This window comes from Fundulus heteroclitus, chromosome 9 (assembly GCF_011125445.2).
Source record: "Fundulus heteroclitus isolate FHET01 chromosome 9, MU-UCD_Fhet_4.1, whole genome shotgun sequence".
In the NCBI taxonomy this organism is placed as follows: domain Eukaryota; kingdom Metazoa; phylum Chordata; class Actinopteri; order Cyprinodontiformes; family Fundulidae; genus Fundulus; species Fundulus heteroclitus.
Window position 1 is genome coordinate 34993496 of NC_046369.1, and position 20337 is coordinate 35013832.

The following is a 20337-nucleotide window of genomic DNA, read 5'->3' on the forward strand; positions in this document are numbered from 1 at the left end:
CTATACTAAACAATCTCAAGGATTTAAAAAAAAAAAAAAGTACATGGCTCACAGGTTTGATTTTGTTAACACCCGTGCCTTGCAAAAGTAGGCTAGTCACCCTCCTTGATATTTTATTTTGTTGTCTCACAACCTGGAATTTAAATAGATTGTTTAAGAGTTTGCACAAATGTTCATTTACAGAACATGCAAACCCCTTTGAAGATGTATTCTCTTTTATTTCGACACAAACAACAAACAGGACAAACTAACCGAGAACCTCAGCGAGCATAACTGTTCACCCCCTATAAAGTCAATACTTTGTAGAGACACCTTTTGCACCAGTTCCAGCTGCAAGTAGCTTTGGATCCATCTCCTGGAGTTTGCCCATTCCTCAGGCTTAAACTGCTCCAGCTCCTCGGTGCTGGATGGTTTTCACTCGTGCTGCAGCTTCTGGGGCCTTGTCAGGTCATGTGAACCCCTTCAAAAGTTCCTCTTTGTGGGACTTTTGAAGGTAACTGCTTGCACCAGAACTTTTTAGGAGATTAATAGCACCGGCGGTGGATAAAACTTTCAGTCCAATTTAGACTACTTTCTGCAGATCCATCAGATAAAACAGGATTAAGACATTTAAATTGCAGGCCAGAATGTAACATAGGCAGAAACCCCAGGGAAAGGGGTTTAAAGCTTGTTAGGGTTCGCCTGGAGCCCTTTCACCCTGTTGTGCATGTGATTCAGCGTGTTGCACTGCTAAAGGAAAAAAAGTCAACAAATGCTTATCCTTTGCCCTGTACACCATGGAGGTGGTGCCTCTGCTATCTCTGAGCCACTGAAATGCTGAGATTACATCTAGATCGCGAAGGCAGAGCACAGAGAATATTTCTGTACTCATTGAATCTCAGTAAAAACAGGCATGGAGCTCGGATCACCAGTTAGCGCCGTTAGGAGCAACAGAGTGCTGATGGGTAATGAAGTGAGTCCAGCTGTGCTAATAATTAAAGATGGAAAAATACAGCAAATATTGTCCAGCAGCGACTTCACTCAGGATGCTGGCTGCGAGGTAAGCTGGCGGTCACTGCTTCTGCTCTGCCATCTGTTAGGTCAGAATGCCTCTGCCTTCCAATCAGCACCCCTGATTGTCCTCCGCGGCCTGACTGAGGTTGATGGTGCGATTACAGGTGCTGGACGTGGGAGACAGCGTGGTGATGCCAGGCATTGTAGACTGCCACGTTCACGTGAACGAGCCAGGCCGCACCTCGTGGGAGGGCTTCTGGACCGCCACCAGGGCCGCCGCAGCGGGAGGAGTGACAACCATTGTGGACATGCCTTTGTAAGTTAAAGACATGCATAGATCTTCAAAAAGCTTCCCTTTCATGCAAAGGTCCTAGGGGTGGGAAAGTTTAACTTAAGAGATGCGACAATGTCTATTTTGTCAAGATTATTTTTTTTTAATTGAGCAAGATATGTCTAATAAATTAGGAGCTAGCTCAGTTCCATAATCTTCTTCTTGACATCCTGCCTAATTACGCTTAATAGTCTCATGATGTCACACAAGGAAGCAGTTTTTTTGACGTTTTGCCTTAAAATTTCAACACTATACCTCGAATGAACTAAGTTGTTGCAAATGATCAGAAGCTTACAGATATCATCACTTGCCCAGGTGGTCTGAAGGCATTGTGATCTAGATTATGGAAACGTCTGACTTTGAAGAAAGTATTAAACTCTTAAAAAAAAAAAAAAAAAAAAAAAAAAAAAAAAAAAAAAAAATCTCTCACTCATTCATCGTTTTGGATTTGTGGAAATGAGAACAATTTTGTAATCACCTAAAACTGTTAGGCTTTTGTCTGATTTAATGTTAGACAACGTAAGGAGATATCTGGTTTCAGCTGTGTGTTCAGGCTGGGAGCCCTTTGGGAGCCATGTTGGTTAATTCGCTGCTACTGCAGCTTACAACTTTGTGACGTTTTCGGCTTCTTCTCTCTGAGAAAGGATCGTTTTGTCGGGCCGATCCTGCTGCTCGCTGCACGTTTAGAAAGCTTGTGTTTAAAACCTCTCCAGAAACAGCATCCCTCCGACCACAACGCTTCGAAATCTTCACGAGAAGCTGCAGGAGGCGACAGGGAGGTGCTTTGTGGACGTGGCCTTCTGGGGAGGTGTTGTTCCGGGAAATCAGGTACAGCCGATCGACTTTAATGACATAAAAATGAGTTTCGTAGTTTTTTTTTTGTTTTGGGTCAAGACCCGTCCAAGATCTTCATTTGTCTCCTCACAGCTTGAACTGCGGCCTATGATCCAGGCCGGCGTGGCTGGCTTTAAGTGTTTCCTCATCCACAGCGGCGTTGAGGAGTTCCCCCATGTGGCTGAATTTGATCTCCACACAGCCATGAAGCAGCTCCAGGGCACAGGAAGCGTCCTGCTGGTGATTTATTCCATGTGCCTCCATGACACACGCTTGTTATGGGACCTCTGGTGACGATCTAAACACCATTTTGTTTTGTCTCCTCCAGTTTCACGCAGAGATGGACGTTCAGCCAACAACAGGGAAGACTGATGGTGGTAACGATTTTACACTTTTAAATCACAGGAAGTTTTAGACTTTGGAAACACTTTTTACTTGCCTTCACATGTTGTTGTTTTTGTTTTTTTTTTGCTAATAAAAGCTAAACAAAATGTTCTCAGGGAGAACTGATGAAGACTGGAACGTCTGAGCGCCTGATTGTAATCTTTTGGAAATAACCTGTGACATTGTTACATAAACTTAAATATGCACATTCTAGGCTGATAAAGGTGCTGTAATTTGTGTACAGAAATCTTCGTTTACCGATGTCACTAAGATCAAATAAGGAAGTTTGTTTTCATTGCATATACCTTAGTAACAAACTGTCTTGAATATCAGACCCTAGCCAGTACTCCACCTTCCTGCGGTCCCGGCCAGACGTCATGGAGGTAGAAGCCATTCGGACTGTTGCAGAACTCTGTCTGCAATACCGGTGAGAGAGTGGCAGGTTAATACCATACCTTACAGACTTACTTCAGACGTTCCCACATTTAAGCAAGACATTAGTAATATTTTATTTGGATTTTGTGTGAAGTACTAACAAAGTATAGTGCATGACAGTGAATTGGAAGGAAAATGGTTAAAACAGTAAAAAAAACTTAAGAATACTCTCCCTCTTGGAAAAGTGGCAAATAGAACGCAATTGCTATAAAGGAGGGAATGAAAATGTATCCTTTAATTTACAAGCCGTTTAGGAAACACAGCCAACATGTGGAAATAGAGGTTATCTAGTCAGATGAGAGCAAAATGTTACTTTTTGCCATTTATTACAAATTCTGTGTGGTGGAAAGCTATTATCACGGCACATTGTCCTGAGTAAAGCATTCCCAAGGTAAAACATGGTGGTGGTGGCAGCATTGTGCTGTGGGGATGTTTTTTTTTTTCCTACAGGGACATGAAGGTCAGGGTGTAGTAATGGGAATGCTCTTAAATATTGCAGATTAGCAATATTTTATTTTATGTTGCGCAAATAAAGTTTAGGTTAAAATGAATACGCTTCCAAGGAGTGCCCAGAAATTCTTCCAGATCAGATGAAATAAGTACGAACTTAAAAGAAAAAAGTGCGTGTCTGTTGCCGGGTGACAATTTGTGGAAATTATTTCATGATCAACTAAAAAAAAAAAATTTGCAGAGATTCAAATTCCGATTGAAGACAAAACTAGTTAAGTTGTTACAAAGGTGAGAAAGGAATTTCAGTGATCATGCTTTGTTGTTTATTTGCTTATTTTATTGTGTGATTCCAGCTGTGATGGAGATTAGGCAAATTATAAAGTGACAAATGTATTGCTAGCTTTGTTTTTTCCATCATTGTGTGGGATATAGGATCTGCTTAAAAAGATGATTGGATAAAGGGTAGTCTCATATTTAGGCAGACCAGGAGTGTGTGGAAGCATAAAGTAAGATATCAGCACTGATTAATGGAAAGCAAGCAGCTTAAATAGAGTGGAGAGTGGTGCTGAAACCTGGTGAGCTGAGGGATGCAGAACAGCTGAGGACGAGAGTAGGGCAGGGAGACTGAGTAGCAAAGAGAACCCACCAGGAACCCAACTAAAATACACCAATAGAAGTAAAAATCAGGGGGAAAAAAGCTGCCTGACACTAACAAAAGAGTTTAAACCAAAATGCACAAAGAACAGAGCACAATATTAAGTGAAGCATGCAGCAGAGGAATTAAACACCAGAAGAAACCCTGTTAGAGGCGGCAAAAAACTTGACACCATGGGTCTATAAGTTCCCCCTCCAGCAGGACTACAGTGCTAAACTTACAGGGGCAGCTACGGGGCTTTGATCCCAGCATATTATGTATTAAAATAACCCAGACACTGTCCAAATCTAAACTAAATTCAGAATCTGTGAAAATTGATGTTCACAGAAGCTCTTCATCCGACCTGACTGACCCTAAGTTATTCTGCAAAAACAAATGGAAAAGAAAGGTCAAAAAGCCAAGCCTTTAGAGACTCGCAACCATAACTACAGTAAAATATGGCTCAATACAAATACGTGCCACTAAATATATATGTATATATATACACACATTTGTATATGTCAGCTTCTGCAGAGACAGAAGGAGGTAAAGGTTATGATGTTCACGATCATGTACTACTTTCTGTTTACCCATCACAGAAAATCCCCATAAACTATGTTGAAGTCTCTGGTTGCTATGCGTAAAAGCTTAAGGTGGTATGAATAATTTTACAAGGTTCTGTACATTCCCTTTATATCACCATAGGTGATGTTTTCCGTTGAAAATTTGGTTGCTTTGTTGTAGTAGCAATGATATTTCTGTGTTTCAGGGTGAGGTGCCATATTGTTCACTTGTCTTCTGCGAAGGCCCTGAAGCTGATCCAGAACGCTCGACAGGCTGGAGCCCCCTTAACAGTGGAGACCACCCACCATTATCTCAGCTTGTGTGCAGAAAACATACCTGTGGGGGCCACGCAGTTTAAGTGCTGTCCTCCCATCCGAGGCTCCGCTAACCAGGTTGAAGCGCTAATCTTACTGTGGATCCAAAAACTGTTTTCAGTTGACACAGCGCAAAGCAATGCTATTAATTGCTAATTTGCTTATTCATCCCTTTAGGAGCAGCTATGGTCTGCGCTGAAAACTGGACAGATTGACATGGTGGTGTCTGATCACTCCCCCTGCACCCCTGACCTTAAGAAACTGGAGAGTGGGGACTTCACTCAGGCTTGGGGAGGGATTTCATCTTTGCAGTTTGGTATGGTTTTAAACTCACGGTAGCTATCAAAACTATTGCAATTAATTTGATTTTGGACCATACTTAAATAGTTTACAGATAGATGTAAAAGTGTTCTTTTTGAGCTCCACTAATCCAAATTTCATATTAGCAATATATCAAGTGGAATATAGTCAACTGCATACCACAAATGTTATCAATATTGCTGTGCAGAAGTCAAAACCTACTTGCGGAGCCTTTTAGTCATTTTTCTGTTGCATCTAACATTAAAGTTAAGAAATATCATGTGGATCCCATTTGTCGGTTCCATATGCTCATGGCCAATATGGTGATCTAACTACTGAAAGGTGGTTCTTCTTCTTATAAACTCTGACCAGTTTCCCTGTCCCTGCAGGGGAATAGGGTCCCCACAGCATGATACTGCCACCTCTGTGTTTCACGGTTTGGATGGTGTGTCCAGACTGATATATTTTTTTTATTTTTATTTTTTTAAACAGTCTTGTGGACATTTGCCAGAAGGTTGCACTTCAGCCTCATATGTGCAGAATAGCTTCGACCTCATGTTAGCTGTGTCCCCCCTACATGACTTTCATGAAGGCCAGGAGGGCCAGGAATTTCCCCCTGGTGTTAAAATTTAGAGTAGCCGGAGAAAGTGCAAAAGTAAGTTGGCGTCCTAAATGTCAAACATATCAAATATATATGACTTGTTTGAGAAGGTTACTAATTCCCAGACACGACACAGGCAACAGAGGAGACCAAAGTGCAGGTGTTTGACCTTAGATCCCCGTTGTTTTTGTGTTTCACCACAAACGCTTCATAGCAGCTGTAAAGCACTGTGCTGGAGAACTTAGAGATGCAGTTGTTGTCGCGCATTAATCTGAGAAGGGTTTTGAAGTCGTTTCCAGAAAACATGAAGTTCTTCATTCCACGTGGAAAAATAATATTCACTAAGGGAAAACATTTACTACAGCTGTAAATTCTCCTAGGAGTGTGTGTCCCAGAAGGGGCATCCCAAAGTCCAACCCCATGCCAGGCTTAGAAAATTGTGAGAAAAACAACACAAAAAGCACAGGCGCTCCACCTCTCCTCAGGACTCTGTTAATATGTTAAATGTTAAAGTTCACAGAGCTATGAAGAAACTGAACGCATCAAGTTCGTTCGGAATGTTTAAAGGGGCCTCGTCATGTTTTTGACCATTAAGAGAAACCATAAAAAACACCACATATTCACCTTCAAATATAACAATACACATGGAACGTTCGTCCTGATAGTTTATTTAGTCCTTTTTGCGCTGTACAGGGTTTGGGTTGCTTCCTTTTTCTTTTCACTCCTCCACTGGATGTTACTGACTCGCTCAGCTCCGTTGCCTCTCCTTGTTCCCTCGTTGCACACATGCACAATATCACACTTCCTGTCGCACAAAATGGGAGATGCCCCTTCCCTCGAAAAAGGAAATATTGCACTTAGGTTTGCAAAGTTGCACCTAAATGTGCCAGAAGACTTCTGGAACAAATGACCTTCGGACAGATAAGACCAAAGTAGAGATATTTGAAAATAATGCACATCACCATGATTTGAAGAAGCCAGCCACTATACTGTATGTCTGTGCAAAAATCATACCCACTGTCAAGAATGGTGGGGATTATTCGGGTTTGTTTTGCAGTCATATGATCTGGGCACCTTGCAGTCATTGAGTCCACCCAGAACTCCTCTGCATACCAAAGTCTTCTGGACAAAAGCGTGAAGCCATCTGTCTAACAGCGCAGATGAAATGTGTCAGAGCGGTGAAGCCAAACCCAGCAGCCTCTCTACATCTGACCGGCTGGAAAGAAGAATTCATGTTCAGTTCCATTCAGTTTTATTTATATAGCGCCAATTCGTGAAGCATGTCATCTCAAGGCACTTTACAAAGTCAAATTTAAAAGGAATTTGACTTTGTAAACTGTGTGGCAATAGCTCAGTCAAAGTCCACACTTTGACCTTTATTGATTTGAAATTGTTACCAATACTTCACCAACATTTCTTTAAAAGAATTGGTGTGTGTAAAAAAAATAAAATAAAAAAAATAAAAGTCTGACCCAAAACAAGCAAACGGTGCTCTTAAAATCCGGGGTATGCTACCAGGTTTTTCCCACACTGCATTGCATTCTGGCATGTTGAAATATACACCCCTCCCCCCCGCAGAGAGCTTGTTTATGCAGCTCCAGGTACCTGAGAAACGACCTGAAGCTTCTGAATGTAACTGCGGCCGTGTCCCCGTGTTCCAGGCCTGCCTCTGTTCTGGAGTTCAGCCAGCAGGAGAGACTTTCAGCTGGCCGACGTGGTCAGACTGCTGAGCCGAAACACGGCCCACCTGAGCGGTCTGGGCGGCCTGAAGGGCAGCCTGGCCCCGGGCTTTGATGCCGACTTGGTCATATGGGACCCGGAGACACGCTTTCAGGTTAGTGGAAGGTTTTTAAACTGTTAAGATGTTGCCACTTCTGGATTTGTGTTTCAGCTTTTGTTTTCACCTCACAGATTGAAGAAGCAAACATCCACCACAGAAACAAGGTACCTGAAGTCTGCAAAACTCAGCTGAAAAGCAAAGTGGAAGGATTAGTTGTGCTATTTCCATAACTGACAGTGTTCTGTGTGTGTGTGTGTGTGTGTGTGTGTGTGTCTGCAGCTGACCCCGTACCTCGGCTTCACGCTGCAGGGGTTAGTGCGAGCCACCATCCTGAGGGGAAAGCTGGTGTACAGAGACGGCAGCTTCTGCTCTGAACCTCTGGGAAAGCATCTCCTCGTCCCTCAGAGGACGGGCCAAGCACAGCTGTGAAGCAAGCTCGAACAATAAAGCTCGCTTCATTTGGAACATCGTGGACTTCATTTTGTCTGACCTGAAATAGTGTTTTTATCTATAAACGGACAGTTCCAACAATCTTATGGGCTTTATCCTTTAATCTGGAAATTGATTTTCAAAATGCAATTTAAGTCTTCAGCTAAATTTACAGATACTCAGTAGTGCTCTAACCCCTTGAACATATTATTTCAGTCTAGCGCTGACAGATTCAGATTCAGACTCAGTGGTGTTCATTTTCACGCCAAGCAGAGCTTCATTCACTACAGAAGATAAGGCCCTCCATCAGCTTTATCAGAGGGAAACATTTAGACCTGCGGTGGACCGGCTGGGCTTCATGCACAGAAGCTGCTTTCACTGGAGATGAACCTGCTCCTCCCATTCTACTTTTAGAAAACTCTCCAGGGGTTCCCAGGACGCTCGTTTGTGGGATCAATAAAATAACCTTTAAGCAGATATAGCCCACATTTCTGTATTACAACCTTAATTGAACTGATTCAACATTTTAGTCCTAAACGTTGGGTTCTTATTGCGTTAGGGTGAAATGACATAATTGAAGTGATAAATGCGAGGGAACGAGGGTGGGTGAAAACTTGTGGCGAGGTGTGAATGCTTGTTTAGCGGCTGAAACAGCAGCCAGCTGCATCGCCTGAATTCTGACCCAGAGCGACAGGCGCTTACGTTGATGCAGGCTCTGAGCCTCATGCGTCAGCTAGCTAACCATCTGTGTACTAAGAACGAGACGGGCTGAGCAGCGGGCATCAAGATTAACCCTAGCAGAGGCTCAGGTTAATCTTAACCCTAGGATTCCAAGCCCCACCTATTTTATAAGCAATCATAGATTTTTTTAACCTGACCCTAGCCAGATGGATTTTGTCTAGCTCCACTTAGATCCATCTGGGACATCGCCCATAGAGAGTGATTTCTCCAACCAATTTTATTGTCCAGCCAATCAGGACGCAGGGCTGGAGTTTCATAGATGTGACGTAGTGGAGACGCGACCGTGAGACTGTTTTGATAGCAATGGCGGCTCGTCGAGGAAGCAAGCGTTAACATTGATGCTGCTATTTCTTCCGTGTTGTCCAATCTACCTAATATTGTTTCATTAAAAGAACATCAGTGAACGGCTCTGAAGGCTTTTGTTGGTGGAAACCATGTTTTCGCCCTTCTCCCGACCGGATTTGGCAAGTTTTGTTTTCCGGGGCGCGCCCGTGGTGGAGCGGTTAGCGCGGACCATGTTAGGAGGCCTTTAGTCCTCGACGCGATCGGCCCGGGATTGACTCTGACCTGCGGCTCAGTGTCTATAAAACGTGTGCCACTAGAGCCGCAAACACATTTAAAAAGAAAAAAAAAAGTTTTGTTTTTTGTGAGTGGTTGAAATAGCACGTTGATAAAGATGACAAGTGGCTTATCCAATCATATGCAAGGATTTTTGATAAGCCCCAGCCTTCCATAAAGGCAATTCCTATGGAGATGTCCCAGATGGATGTGAGTGGAGCTAGGCGGAGCGAAATACATCTGGCTAGTCAGGTTAAGATTTTTTCCCCACGTCATCCATTGTATAAAACATACGTGCCCTGAATGACTGAGTTGCTTTCTCTGGGATACTGTGAGTGCCTTAGTGTGTACAGGAGAAGTAGTTTTAGGATTTGTTCTCATATAAACAAATTAGTTTTTTTTACCCCCCAACAATTAACTGTAAGTGGAAAATCATCATTCAAAAATGCCTGGGGACATCCGTCAATGTGTACTTAATCTACCGTTTTTCACTCAGTGAGTCAAGCTTCTGAAATAAATGAGCATTTAAATAATCAAATGTATTAAATATGACTGTAGAACGACCAGCTCTTAGAGATGAGCTGAAGCTTCGTCATTGAGAGTGTTGTGTGCTTGGATTTTAAATTCCACATTTAGGTAACATGGAGGTAAGAGAAGCAGAATTTGGAGATGCTTCAATGATCAGCTGAAGGAATAAAAAAATAAATAAAAATTGCAGTAGTCCGTCCTAGAAGTTGCAACTGCATGGATCGGTTTCTATGCATCTCTCAAGGAAAGGTTGTTCCTGCATTTGATAATACTGATTAAGGATGTCATATTGGATCATTTACTATGCTGGAATGGAACAGCGTTGTCATGTATTGTGAGGCTGAAACAGGACCACAACAGAGACAAGTTTGGGAGCAACATGGTGAGATTTAAAAATAATGCAGCAAGGCATGAAGGGAGCAGGACACAGAACCAGGAAGAAACCAGCAAGGAACAATGAAAATCAGGGAGCCTAAATACAGAGGTGCTATAAAAGACATAGGAACCAGGTGAGTCTACAATCAGACAAATAGTTCTTGTTGTGTTCCTTGTTCTCGAATCTAAAGACAACAGTTTTAAGTAGTTTTCTTCCGTATCTTCCAAAAGTCAGTGCAAAGAAACAGTGCATCAAGATCAAATATGACATTTTACTTGAGTTCTTTCCATAATGTAACACCAGTTAACGCGTTATTTCACTCCAAAGTAATGCACTACATTACACGCCCAGCAAGCTAACATGGAGTAAAAATAGGACCATAAGCTGTTCTATCTACAGCCAGTTACCGCGTGGATGACATGTTTTCCCAGCTCAGATACCAGCAGCAGCTCCAGATCTCCATGGAGACCAGAGGCCAATAGGGAGACCAGAAAAGTAACAAAGATTGCTTCTTGACTGCGCTGGTCCTGAATGATTAAAAATAAAAGCTTTCTTTCTGACATTTAGATAAAATAAGGAGATTATTTATTCTGTAGTTTTTTCTGATAAAGTTAAATAAAATGTTGTTACCTGGTGCAGAAAAAGGTTTTACAGTGAAAACTATGGGAAGCCAAATAGTTAAATTCTGATAGCCAGTAACCCTATAGTCAATTATTAACAGATGGGAGCATGTTGGGTGACTTCCTTATCACTGGAAATAGGAAAGTACATGTTTTCTGAGCTGGTTATACACTCAGAGTTGACAGAAGATAAAGACAGACTTCTGACCTGCGGATTTCACTGGCCAGGCGGAGGGGTGTACTTGGCTGAGGCAATACTTCACCTCCATCCCTCACAACCCTTCCATCTATTCCTCTGATCGTCACACCGTAAAAACATGTCGCCCGTCTCCATACCTCCACCACAATGCCTGCAGAAACGTCTGTTCGTTCCTCACCGTTATATGTTTGGACCAGGACCGTCCAACGTTCCTTCGCGCATCCTGTTAGCCGGAGCCCAGCCCGTCATCGGACACATGCATCCGGAGACATTTGAGGTGAGCCAAAGAGTTCAGCAGCGTTAGGATTGCAGGCAAAGTGTGCATCAGACAGTTTGACCTGCAGAGGCTTTATTTTAATTCCAGATAATGAGTGACATCAAGAGTGGAATCCAATACCTGTTCCAGACCAAAAACAGGACGACTTTAGCTGTGAGTGGCACTGGCCACACCGCGATGGAGTGTGCCATCTTCAACACGGTGGAGCCTGGGGAGAGCGTGCTGGTGGCAGTCAACGGCATCTGGGGAGAGCGAGCAGCCGACATGGCGGAGAGGATCGGTAAAGCTGCTGGGACACATGCCAATCAACAGCAACCTGATAGAAAGAGTCAAAGCTAGTTATCGTTTGCGTTGAGGCAAACGTTGGGTAAAAAATGGATATTGCTGAGGAATATACTCAGAATGGCATTCTATAGACAGGTTCAGGAAATTCATTTTGCTCCAAACAGAACCATTATGCAACAGGATGAAAACATATACAGTGGTTTGGATTCACACCCCTGAAGGTCTTTCTTGCATTTTCTCATCTTCCATTTGATGACAACTTCAATATTTGTGTTTTTTTTATGTAACCGACCAACACAAGTGAGCACATCATTGCGAAGAGACTGGAAAGCAGTCATCTATCTTTCAAACTGGATTTGTATCGATGCCTCTTTGCTCCGCTTGGTCCACCTGTGTTTAGTTTAGCGTCAGTAAGAATCCAGTCGTTCTGTTCCTGGCCTCAGAGGTGTGTCAGGGAGCGTCAGCGAGGACCAAGGAACACAGCAGACAGGTCAGGGAGGTTAAAAAGCAGGGCTAGGAACAGTATGTCAAGCTTTGAACATCCGGAGGAGCACAAATCAAACCATCTGAAAATGGAAAGAGTGTGCCACAACTGGAGACTTTGCCTAAGCTGACAAGCTGCCACAAAGCTAATTTTTCACAAGAAAGTCAGAAGAAACCATGTGTTAGCGGGTTCTCTTGTCAGATGAAACCTAAAGCAAATCGCTTTGGGTCATCATCGCTCTGCATCATCCTGAACGCGCTATGCCTGAGGTAGTAGTGGCAGCACCATGCTGTGGGGCTGCATCTCTTCAGTAGGGACAGTAAAGCTGGATAGAGCGGAAGGGACTATCCAGAGGTAAATACGGGTAATTCTGTCTTTATAAAGGCACTGTGTTTCTGTTTTTTTAAACATTTTCACAATCTCTAAGGATAATGATTAAGATACAAACAAATATCCCTCACTTGCTGTACAACCAGCCTCATTTGGGAGCTTAGTAGCCATTTCGACTTGATCCAAAAGCAGAATGCGTGTCTATCCAACAGGTGCAAGAGTGAACACCATCGTGGCGTCCCCTGGAAGCTACTTGACCAACGCAGAGATCGAGAGGGTATTGCTGCACATTATTGAATTGATCAGATTAATTCAAACAAAGCCCCACGATGCCACAGCTCATGCAGTCATTGCGTTGTCCTGTCACAGGCTTTATCACAACACAGACCGGTTCTCTTCTTCCTCGCACACGGAGAGTCTTCCACAGGAGTCCTGCATCCTCTGGACGGCATCGGCGAGCTGTGCCACAAGTAAGACCTGCTGGACCCACCTGCAGCTTGTTCCCCATGCAGGACACGAGGAGTTTTCAGACGCTTGCTGATTTGTGTCCCCAGGAATAACTGCCTGTTTCTCGTCGACTCTGTGGCCTCAGTGGGAGGAGCCCCTCTCTACATGGACCAGCAAGGTTTAGAACATCAACACACCAAATAATGTCTTCCTTACGCTTCATGAGAACGTTTTGTTGCATCTGTTTGGTGTGATTTTGTTGATTCTTACTGTAATTAAAGGCTTTTCTGTCAATGCTTCTATACGCAGGGATCGACATCTTGTATACGGGCTCACAAAAGGTCTTGAATGTGCCCCCTGGTACAGCACCCATTTCCTTCAGCGAGAGGGCCTGGTGAGAATCCGTATTCTATAATCTATATGCAAACATGCAATGAAAAAAAAAAAACATGTACTGAAGCGAGAAAATTGCCCACAGCCAAAAAGCCTTCGGTCGGAAAACAAAGCCTGCGTCGTTCTTCTTGGACTTGAGTTGGCTCGCAAACTACTGGGGCTGTGATGACAAGCCGACGAGGATGTAAGAGTTATCTGATTGAAGGGTTCTTTTTTGAAAAAGATCACTGTGATCACTCTGTCCACCTTGTATCCTCTCCTCAGGTACCACCACACCGGGCCGGTCACCGCGTTTTACTCCCTGAGGGAGGGCCTGGCTGTCCTTGCTGATGAGGTGGGACAGCCGATTAATTACTTTCATCACAGTTTTAATAAAAGCTAACACCGGGGGGCAGATTTAGCCAGATTATTGGCACTTCTCCCTGATCCCGCCGTGGCATGAATTTACGGCGTCCTTGCAGAATTACTGATACCTTTTGAGCTTGTGCACAGCTTTTTGTGTAGCGACCACAAAATGCGATGGATCTTATTCGGATGTGATAAACCAACACGAAGAAGCCTTGTGAAAAGTCTGGAGAAGGATGCTCAACATTTTTATGAATAATGTGTGGATTTGCACTCTGTCTCGAGCCGCTTGGCGCATCTAGAGACTGACATTTCTGCATTTTCATTTTAAACAGCTCAAGTTCTGTAAGGTTGGATGGAAATTATCTATGAAGAGCAAATTTCAATGTCACATAATCCCAAATAGGGTTGTGGTCTAAATCATTGTAACACCCGACTATGGTTGATCTCACCCATTCCATTGTAGCTCTCGCTGTATGTTTAGTGCTGTTCTCCTGGAAGGGGAAACTACACCCCAGTCCCAAATCTTAGTCTGCAGGATTTTTCTGTATTTAGTTATATCCATCTTCCCGTCAACTCGTACTTTCTTCAGTGTAACCTCTGATGGGAGGCATCCCCATGGCAACACCACCATCTCAGGATACTGTGTCCAAGGTTTTGTGAAGCATTTTTCACAAAAAGGTCTTTAAAGGTCTCGTCTGACCAGAGCCCGCTTTTCCACATGTTTACCGTGTTCCCCAACATGCTTTGTGGCAAACTGGGAATCTTTCCATGAAGTCCATATTATTTTCATATGATGGATTGGACAGAGCTCCATGAGCTGTTTAAAGCTTAGGATTTTGTTTTACAACCTGACCCTGCTCAAAACTTCTCCACAACTTTATTGTGAAATCAGGTTTTTGGTCTTCGTAGTTCTGTTTGTTCACCAACGCTCTGCAACAAATCCAATGGCAGCTGGGTTTATGCTGAGACTCATTTACACACTGACTTGGATATTTTCTGAGGGTCTTTGGCATTTTATTTTATGGTTAAAGACCCTTAAATGGAAACCGTTCTCCACTTTTGAGGTTTTTATTTGTGACTAAGCTTTCTAACCATACATCATTTTCTTTCCCAATCACAGTGATGCCCTACTCTGTGTTGATACATACAATCTCTATAAAATATATTGAACTTTATGGTCGTATTGTTAAGAAATGTGAAAAAGGCACTGTTGTCATGTTATTTGGGGTCCTGAACTAGAGTAACATGAAATATTTTGTTTACCATCCTTTTCACGGCTATTTGTTCACGTAAGGGTCTGGAAAATTCATGGGAAAGACATCAAAAGGTGGCCGAGTATTTCCACGACGGTCTGGAGAGCATGGGCCTTAAACTCTTTGTCAAAGAGAAGGTGAGTCTCAAAATAAATCCACATTTCTTTTCTAAAGCCAAGACAAACAGAGGAACTCCCATAAAACAAGCAGCTATGAGTGGTTCAGTAGAACGTCACAAACCGTCTGTTACAGCGGGCAAGGCTGCCGACGGTCACCACGATCGTCGCTCCTCATGGATACGACTGGAAAGAGATCACGGCCTACATCATGAAAACACACAACTTAGAGATATCTGGAGGGCTGGGACCTTCAGTTGGATTGGTAAGAGAAACGGAGCCTTTTCATCACACGCTGGCCGTTTGTAGGAGCTAAATCTGTTGGGGTGTTTGTTTTGTTTTTTGGGTTCTTTTCAGGTGCTGCGTGTGGGACTGATGGGATGCAACAGCAGTAAAGCTAATGTTGACATGGTGCTGGCAGCACTCAGAGATGCCCTGAAACACTGCCATCGGAGCAAAGTGTAAGAAGAGTCTGTTGGAAATGAAGAAGAAAACCCTTTATACTGTACAGCCAGTTTTATTGTAACTTGAGAAACAAAAAGAGAGGAAAATAATTTTGTATATGCTGCAATTAACTGTATTCTAACCTGTGAACATTTATTGGTAATGAAATGGATAATTTGTGCCGGCATTTCTTTGCTTGAAATGTAAATTATGTTTCTATTTCGAGTAAATTTATAAAACTGACATCAGCTGTTTTTTGAAAGCATATATGTTTTTTTGTATGTGAACAGATTTTTGCAATTCCTCATTTAAAAATTTATTGGATAGCACTAGGCCAAAGAGTAGCCAAAGAGAAGATAACATACACTTAACCTTCTTTAAAAACTGCTTCTGGGTTGCTGAGAGACATTTTGACAGGCAGAGGACATATGAGCTGCAGTAGGAAGAGACAAAGTACTTTAGCTTTTTAAGAACTTGCCAGGTCAAGGTAGATATGAACATTTGTGACTGTGAATAACATCAAACTAGAGCAGCAACGTTGCTTCAGCAGTCCTAAAATTGGAAAGATGAACAAGCAAAGAGAATGTATCATGGCTAAAATGTGAGGACAGTAGTGAGGCAGGAAGATATCTATACAGGGCTTTGCAAAGGTATTCCAGATAGCAACATGGCCGATGGTTGTCCTGTTGAGAATTTCTTCAACCTGAAGTATGGACCTTTGCAGCTCCTTCACATTTATCGGCACCCAATAACAAAATGGTAGCCAGAGGAGAATAAGCAGGAACTGGTTCTGAATAGGGTGGTTAGGAGCTGGTCATAGAGGTCTCCACCAAACGTTGTATAAATCGGGTCGACATCCAAACAGAACTGGCTAGTCACAAATGAAGCAAAACCTGTAGAGCTTGCATTAATTCTGTCATGGTTCAGTTTTGGTCTGGCCTTTTTTTACCCTGTTATTTTTCAGTTTCTCCTCTTCTCACTCAGCTCACCTTCCACTCCCTCAGCAATCAGTCACACCTGCTAGGCACTAATTAGTCAGCCTCCCTACAAAAGCCTCCCTCAGTCTTTTCTTCTCTGCCGGTTCGTCATCAGTCTCCACTAGAGGTGATTCCCACGGGAATCACGCGGGATGGGAGTCAATATTAGTAAACATCACGTGATTGGGACGGTACAGGATTAAATATCAACGGGAGCAGACGGGAGGTACAATAAACTAGGATCGATACCAAAAAATTAAATAAAATAGAAAATCAAAAATGTAGGTTCGCCGCCGCCATTTTGTATTTTTTTTTTTTCAAGAAACATAAACTATAATGCAAGTCAAAAGAACTAGAGATCAACCGCTAGTGGCAAACTCAACCTGGAAAAGCTGGATTTGCAACGCAAAGTCAGATGTAAGGACTTATCTATTAAACTCACACAGCGACTGTAAAGTTGCAAATATTAACAAACTTGACGATATTTAAATGTCACAGTGTTGACACTCAGTACCATGCTTGTAAAACGTGTTTCCTGGACTCTTTTTCCACATTTCCTGCAGAATGTGTTTAATGTTCGATGAATGTATTGGTTCTGATAGTCAACACCAATTAGTTCATGGATATTTTATTGCAAATGGAAAATTACTAATATGCTTGAATGATATTCAACTTTTTATGTTACTAAATTGAGTTTATAAACCATTGAGGTACATTATCTAAATTGTGAAAGTAATGCCTTTATGCACTTTTCATTAAGAAAACTTAATAAAGACAACAAGAATGGGAGTGGGGCAGGAGCGGGAGTCATTCTGAGTGGGAGCGGGATGGGAGTGGGAGTAATATTACCAGGAGTGGGAAAGGGACAGGACTTTTTTTTCTAATCTGGCCAGGGATTGGGACGGGACACAAATTTTTTCAGTGGGAGTGGGATGGGACAGGAGTGAAAATCCACTCCAGTGTCACCCTCTAGTCTCCACGTCTGTCAGCCTAGTTGCTCCTTGTTTAGCTGCTGGAACTACTGCTACTTCTGTGCCTCAAGTAAAGCCTCTGCTGGCTGCTGGATCTCTTCCCACTCTGAGCTTCAAGTAAGGCCTTTGCTAGCTGCTGGATCACTGCTACTTCTGTGCTCCAGGTTTGCTCTCTGTTCTGTTTCTGAACTGCCTGCTACCCTTGCACTCCAAGTTTGCTCTCTGCTCTGTCGCCGGATTGCCTGCTATCCTGTGCTCCAGCAGCCCTACATCTCAAGAACTCTCTCTGATCCTCCAGCTCCTGCACCCATCTTCAGCCTCCAGTTCCAGTCCAGTACAGCCTCCCTGGTTTCCTTCTTTCACAACTAATCCTCATTCAATAAAACTCATTTAATGAAAATCAGTGTGTGGTTGTGTTCGGGTTTATCAGAACAATTCATGACAAATTCAACCCTGAATGTAAAACTCTTTGTATGGGGCCTGTTGAATCAACCTGCTGTGTACCTAATTGACCCAAGGCTAGTCCTTGTAATCAAATTTAATCAGTGCGGTTGATGGTTAATCAGATAAATCTACAAGGTCTCCCCTGAAGGACCCAAAAAGATCTCTTCTAACAGTGCTCTGAGCATATATATTAACATATAAGGAGGGATTTAACACACAAATTACACAGAAGAAAAGAAGGACTAAGGCGAGGAGGGAGTGGCTGGTGTCCTGCTACACTGCAGGCCATATATGGACTTCCTTTCTGCTCTCCTGCCTTCCTCCATCTTCTTGGATACAGACTGCATAAAGTTCCAGTTCCCTCTGAAATGAGCCACAACTCCCCCACATTGATGGCCTCTCGCGTCCATAGAATCCCCCTCTCTCTCTCTCCTTCAGTGGCATCAGGTGGAACTGAAGAAGCTGGACCCAGGAGCCTCCGCACAGCAGACAGAGAGCTGACCTCTGACCCCGTGTGCCTGCTTTCCACAACAATGTCCTGTGCTTTTCTTGTGAATCTTGTGTTTCAGTATTGAAATCTCCATCAGAAAGCTAATATGTAATGCTTATTTTAAATTTCCATACGTTAGAGTTGAGAACAGGGCCTAAAGCAGAATTTTATTTGAGGGCCTACTTGTAATTCTAACCATTAGAGATCAGCCACAACAACATCTTTGATATCTTTATATAACCATGCTTGCCACCAATGCATTTTATGGAACATGCTTAGGTAATATTGAGCTAACACTGAATTCCTTAAAAACAGTTGATGAGGGAATAGAATCAGTTACTCTACAATATTTAATAATTATTGGTAATTGAGATAAAGGTTGTTTAAAAGTGGTTAAACTACAGGATAGACATTTTTTACCCACAGTAGTCATTCTAGTTGGTTATGCTTTCTAGCATCCACAAAAAATTATCAGCTATTGTCTGGATATACACTGTGCATGAAATCACGTAGCAAAATATCACCAGATTACAACAGAACTACTTTACTTTGTACAGCCGTAAACTCTTGTGACTCTTACATAAAATCTAACAGGATTGGCTGATTATTTAAAGATAGGCCCAGGTTCTTAGTGAACTTGTTTTTGAATGTAAACCTTGGAGATCCGTTTTCTGCCATTTAACAAAGGCACCCTCTGGGGCCCCCTGCTGGCCTTTGGGCTCTAAGCAAATGAGGACTCTGTTGATGCCCTTCAAAATGCAAAACAAGCAGTCAAGTGTCCAGTGGGAATAGATGCAACTAGAACCATTATAAGTGATTTTTCAATGTTTCATTTTTTCAATTCTTAATTTTATAATGCCAAATCTCGTTTTCAATAAGCTGTCACTGGTTTATCAATCAATCAATCAATCAATCAATCAATCAATCAATCGTCAACTACAATTTGCATTGTAATCGAAATTACAGTTTCAGTACAAACCGTCCGGGAACGGTTGACTGAGGCCATGTGAGCCAAGAGAACGTGGAACCTGTTTCTTTACTCCAAGTACCCCTGACTGCAGACCGCAGATCGGTTTAATACTGTTTTGAGCCCTGCTTGACTTCATTTCGGACTCAATTTTCATTCACAAACAGCAATGCATCACCTATGGCCAGTTTATTTATTAATTTTTTTATTTGAATTAATTTTTTTTCAGACAGACAATTCCACCAACTCAAAAAAGTGATAAATGGAATAGTTAAAAGTGCACAAGACCAAAGCCTAAAGCTATAAAATTTTGTTTTAAATATTGTAGGCAGACAGAGAGAGAGAGACAGATAGATCTAAATATAAAAATGATCTAATCAAGGTTATACTTGCAGGCGTATAAAATTATTTTTTTTGTTTTTGTTTTTATTACTAGTTTCTATTTATGTTCAAGTTCATATATAGATATGTAAGGTGGCCTTGGTGCTCACACCAATTAATAGACATGTGTTGATTGTGATTTTCTTGTAATTTTGTTGATCACTTTTTTTTTTTTTGGCGGTGGAATTAGATGATACGGTCTGTCTGAAAAAAAAAAAAAAATGCATAAAAAAAAACTGGCCATAGGTGATACATTGCGGTTTGTGAATGTGCTGAATGGTTTCCGCCACCAGATGGCGCCCGAAATGAAGTCAAGCGGGGCTCAACGAGGGCGTGGCTCTACGTTGAGGCACGCCCTCAAACGTAGAGCCACGCCCCGATCTGCGGTCTACAGTCTGGGGCTGCCAAGGACCGCTCCGTGTCCACTGATGGCCGTGACGTGGTTTGCTTAGGGCGCTGCCTTTGCTCCATAGAGGTATGCGCCCCCTGTGGCGACAAGCTGAAATTACACCAGTGTTGTGGGGTACTTGGAGTGTTTGCCCGTATCACTCCCTCATGAACTGAATATCCAGCCTATGGAGACTACTGCGATAAATAAATGATAACTTATTTTACACGTCGGACAGCTAATGGCATTTCTGGGAAAAATAAATAAATTT

At 42.6% G+C, this 20337-nt stretch overlaps 2 protein-coding genes across 3 annotated transcripts; both read left to right on the top strand.

The window, feature by feature from the left end:
• Positions 1–343: 343 nt before the first annotated feature.
• zgc:103559 lies at positions 344–8152 on the top strand. Of its 2 annotated transcripts, none has more exons than XM_012861182.3 (11): positions 344–1039; positions 1158–1309; positions 2038–2152; positions 2252–2398; positions 2487–2535; positions 2876–2969; positions 4831–5017; positions 5117–5255; positions 7502–7674; positions 7752–7784; positions 7900–8152. In XM_012861182.3, exons 1-11 carry the CDS (start codon positions 893–895, stop codon positions 8047–8049), a joined length of 1386 nt encoding a protein of 461 aa, XP_012716636.2. In that variant the 5' UTR covers positions 344–892; the 3' UTR covers positions 8050–8152. The 2 variants fall into 2 exon arrangements, with proteins under 2 accessions (XP_012716636.2, XP_021171365.2); XM_021315690.2 differs by having other exon boundaries at positions 2487–2532.
• A 2906-nt stretch (positions 8153–11058) lies between these two features.
• On the top strand, positions 11059–15485 carry agxta (alanine--glyoxylate and serine--pyruvate aminotransferase a). Its single transcript, XM_012861184.3, has 11 exons — positions 11059–11348; positions 11436–11628; positions 12660–12724; positions 12817–12917; positions 13002–13072; positions 13204–13288; positions 13373–13471; positions 13552–13621; positions 14930–15025; positions 15141–15269; positions 15362–15485. Exons 1-11 carry the CDS (start codon positions 11190–11192, stop codon positions 15467–15469), a joined length of 1176 nt encoding a protein of 391 aa, XP_012716638.2. The 5' UTR covers positions 11059–11189; the 3' UTR covers positions 15470–15485.
• The last annotated feature ends 4852 nt before the right edge of the window (positions 15486–20337 follow it).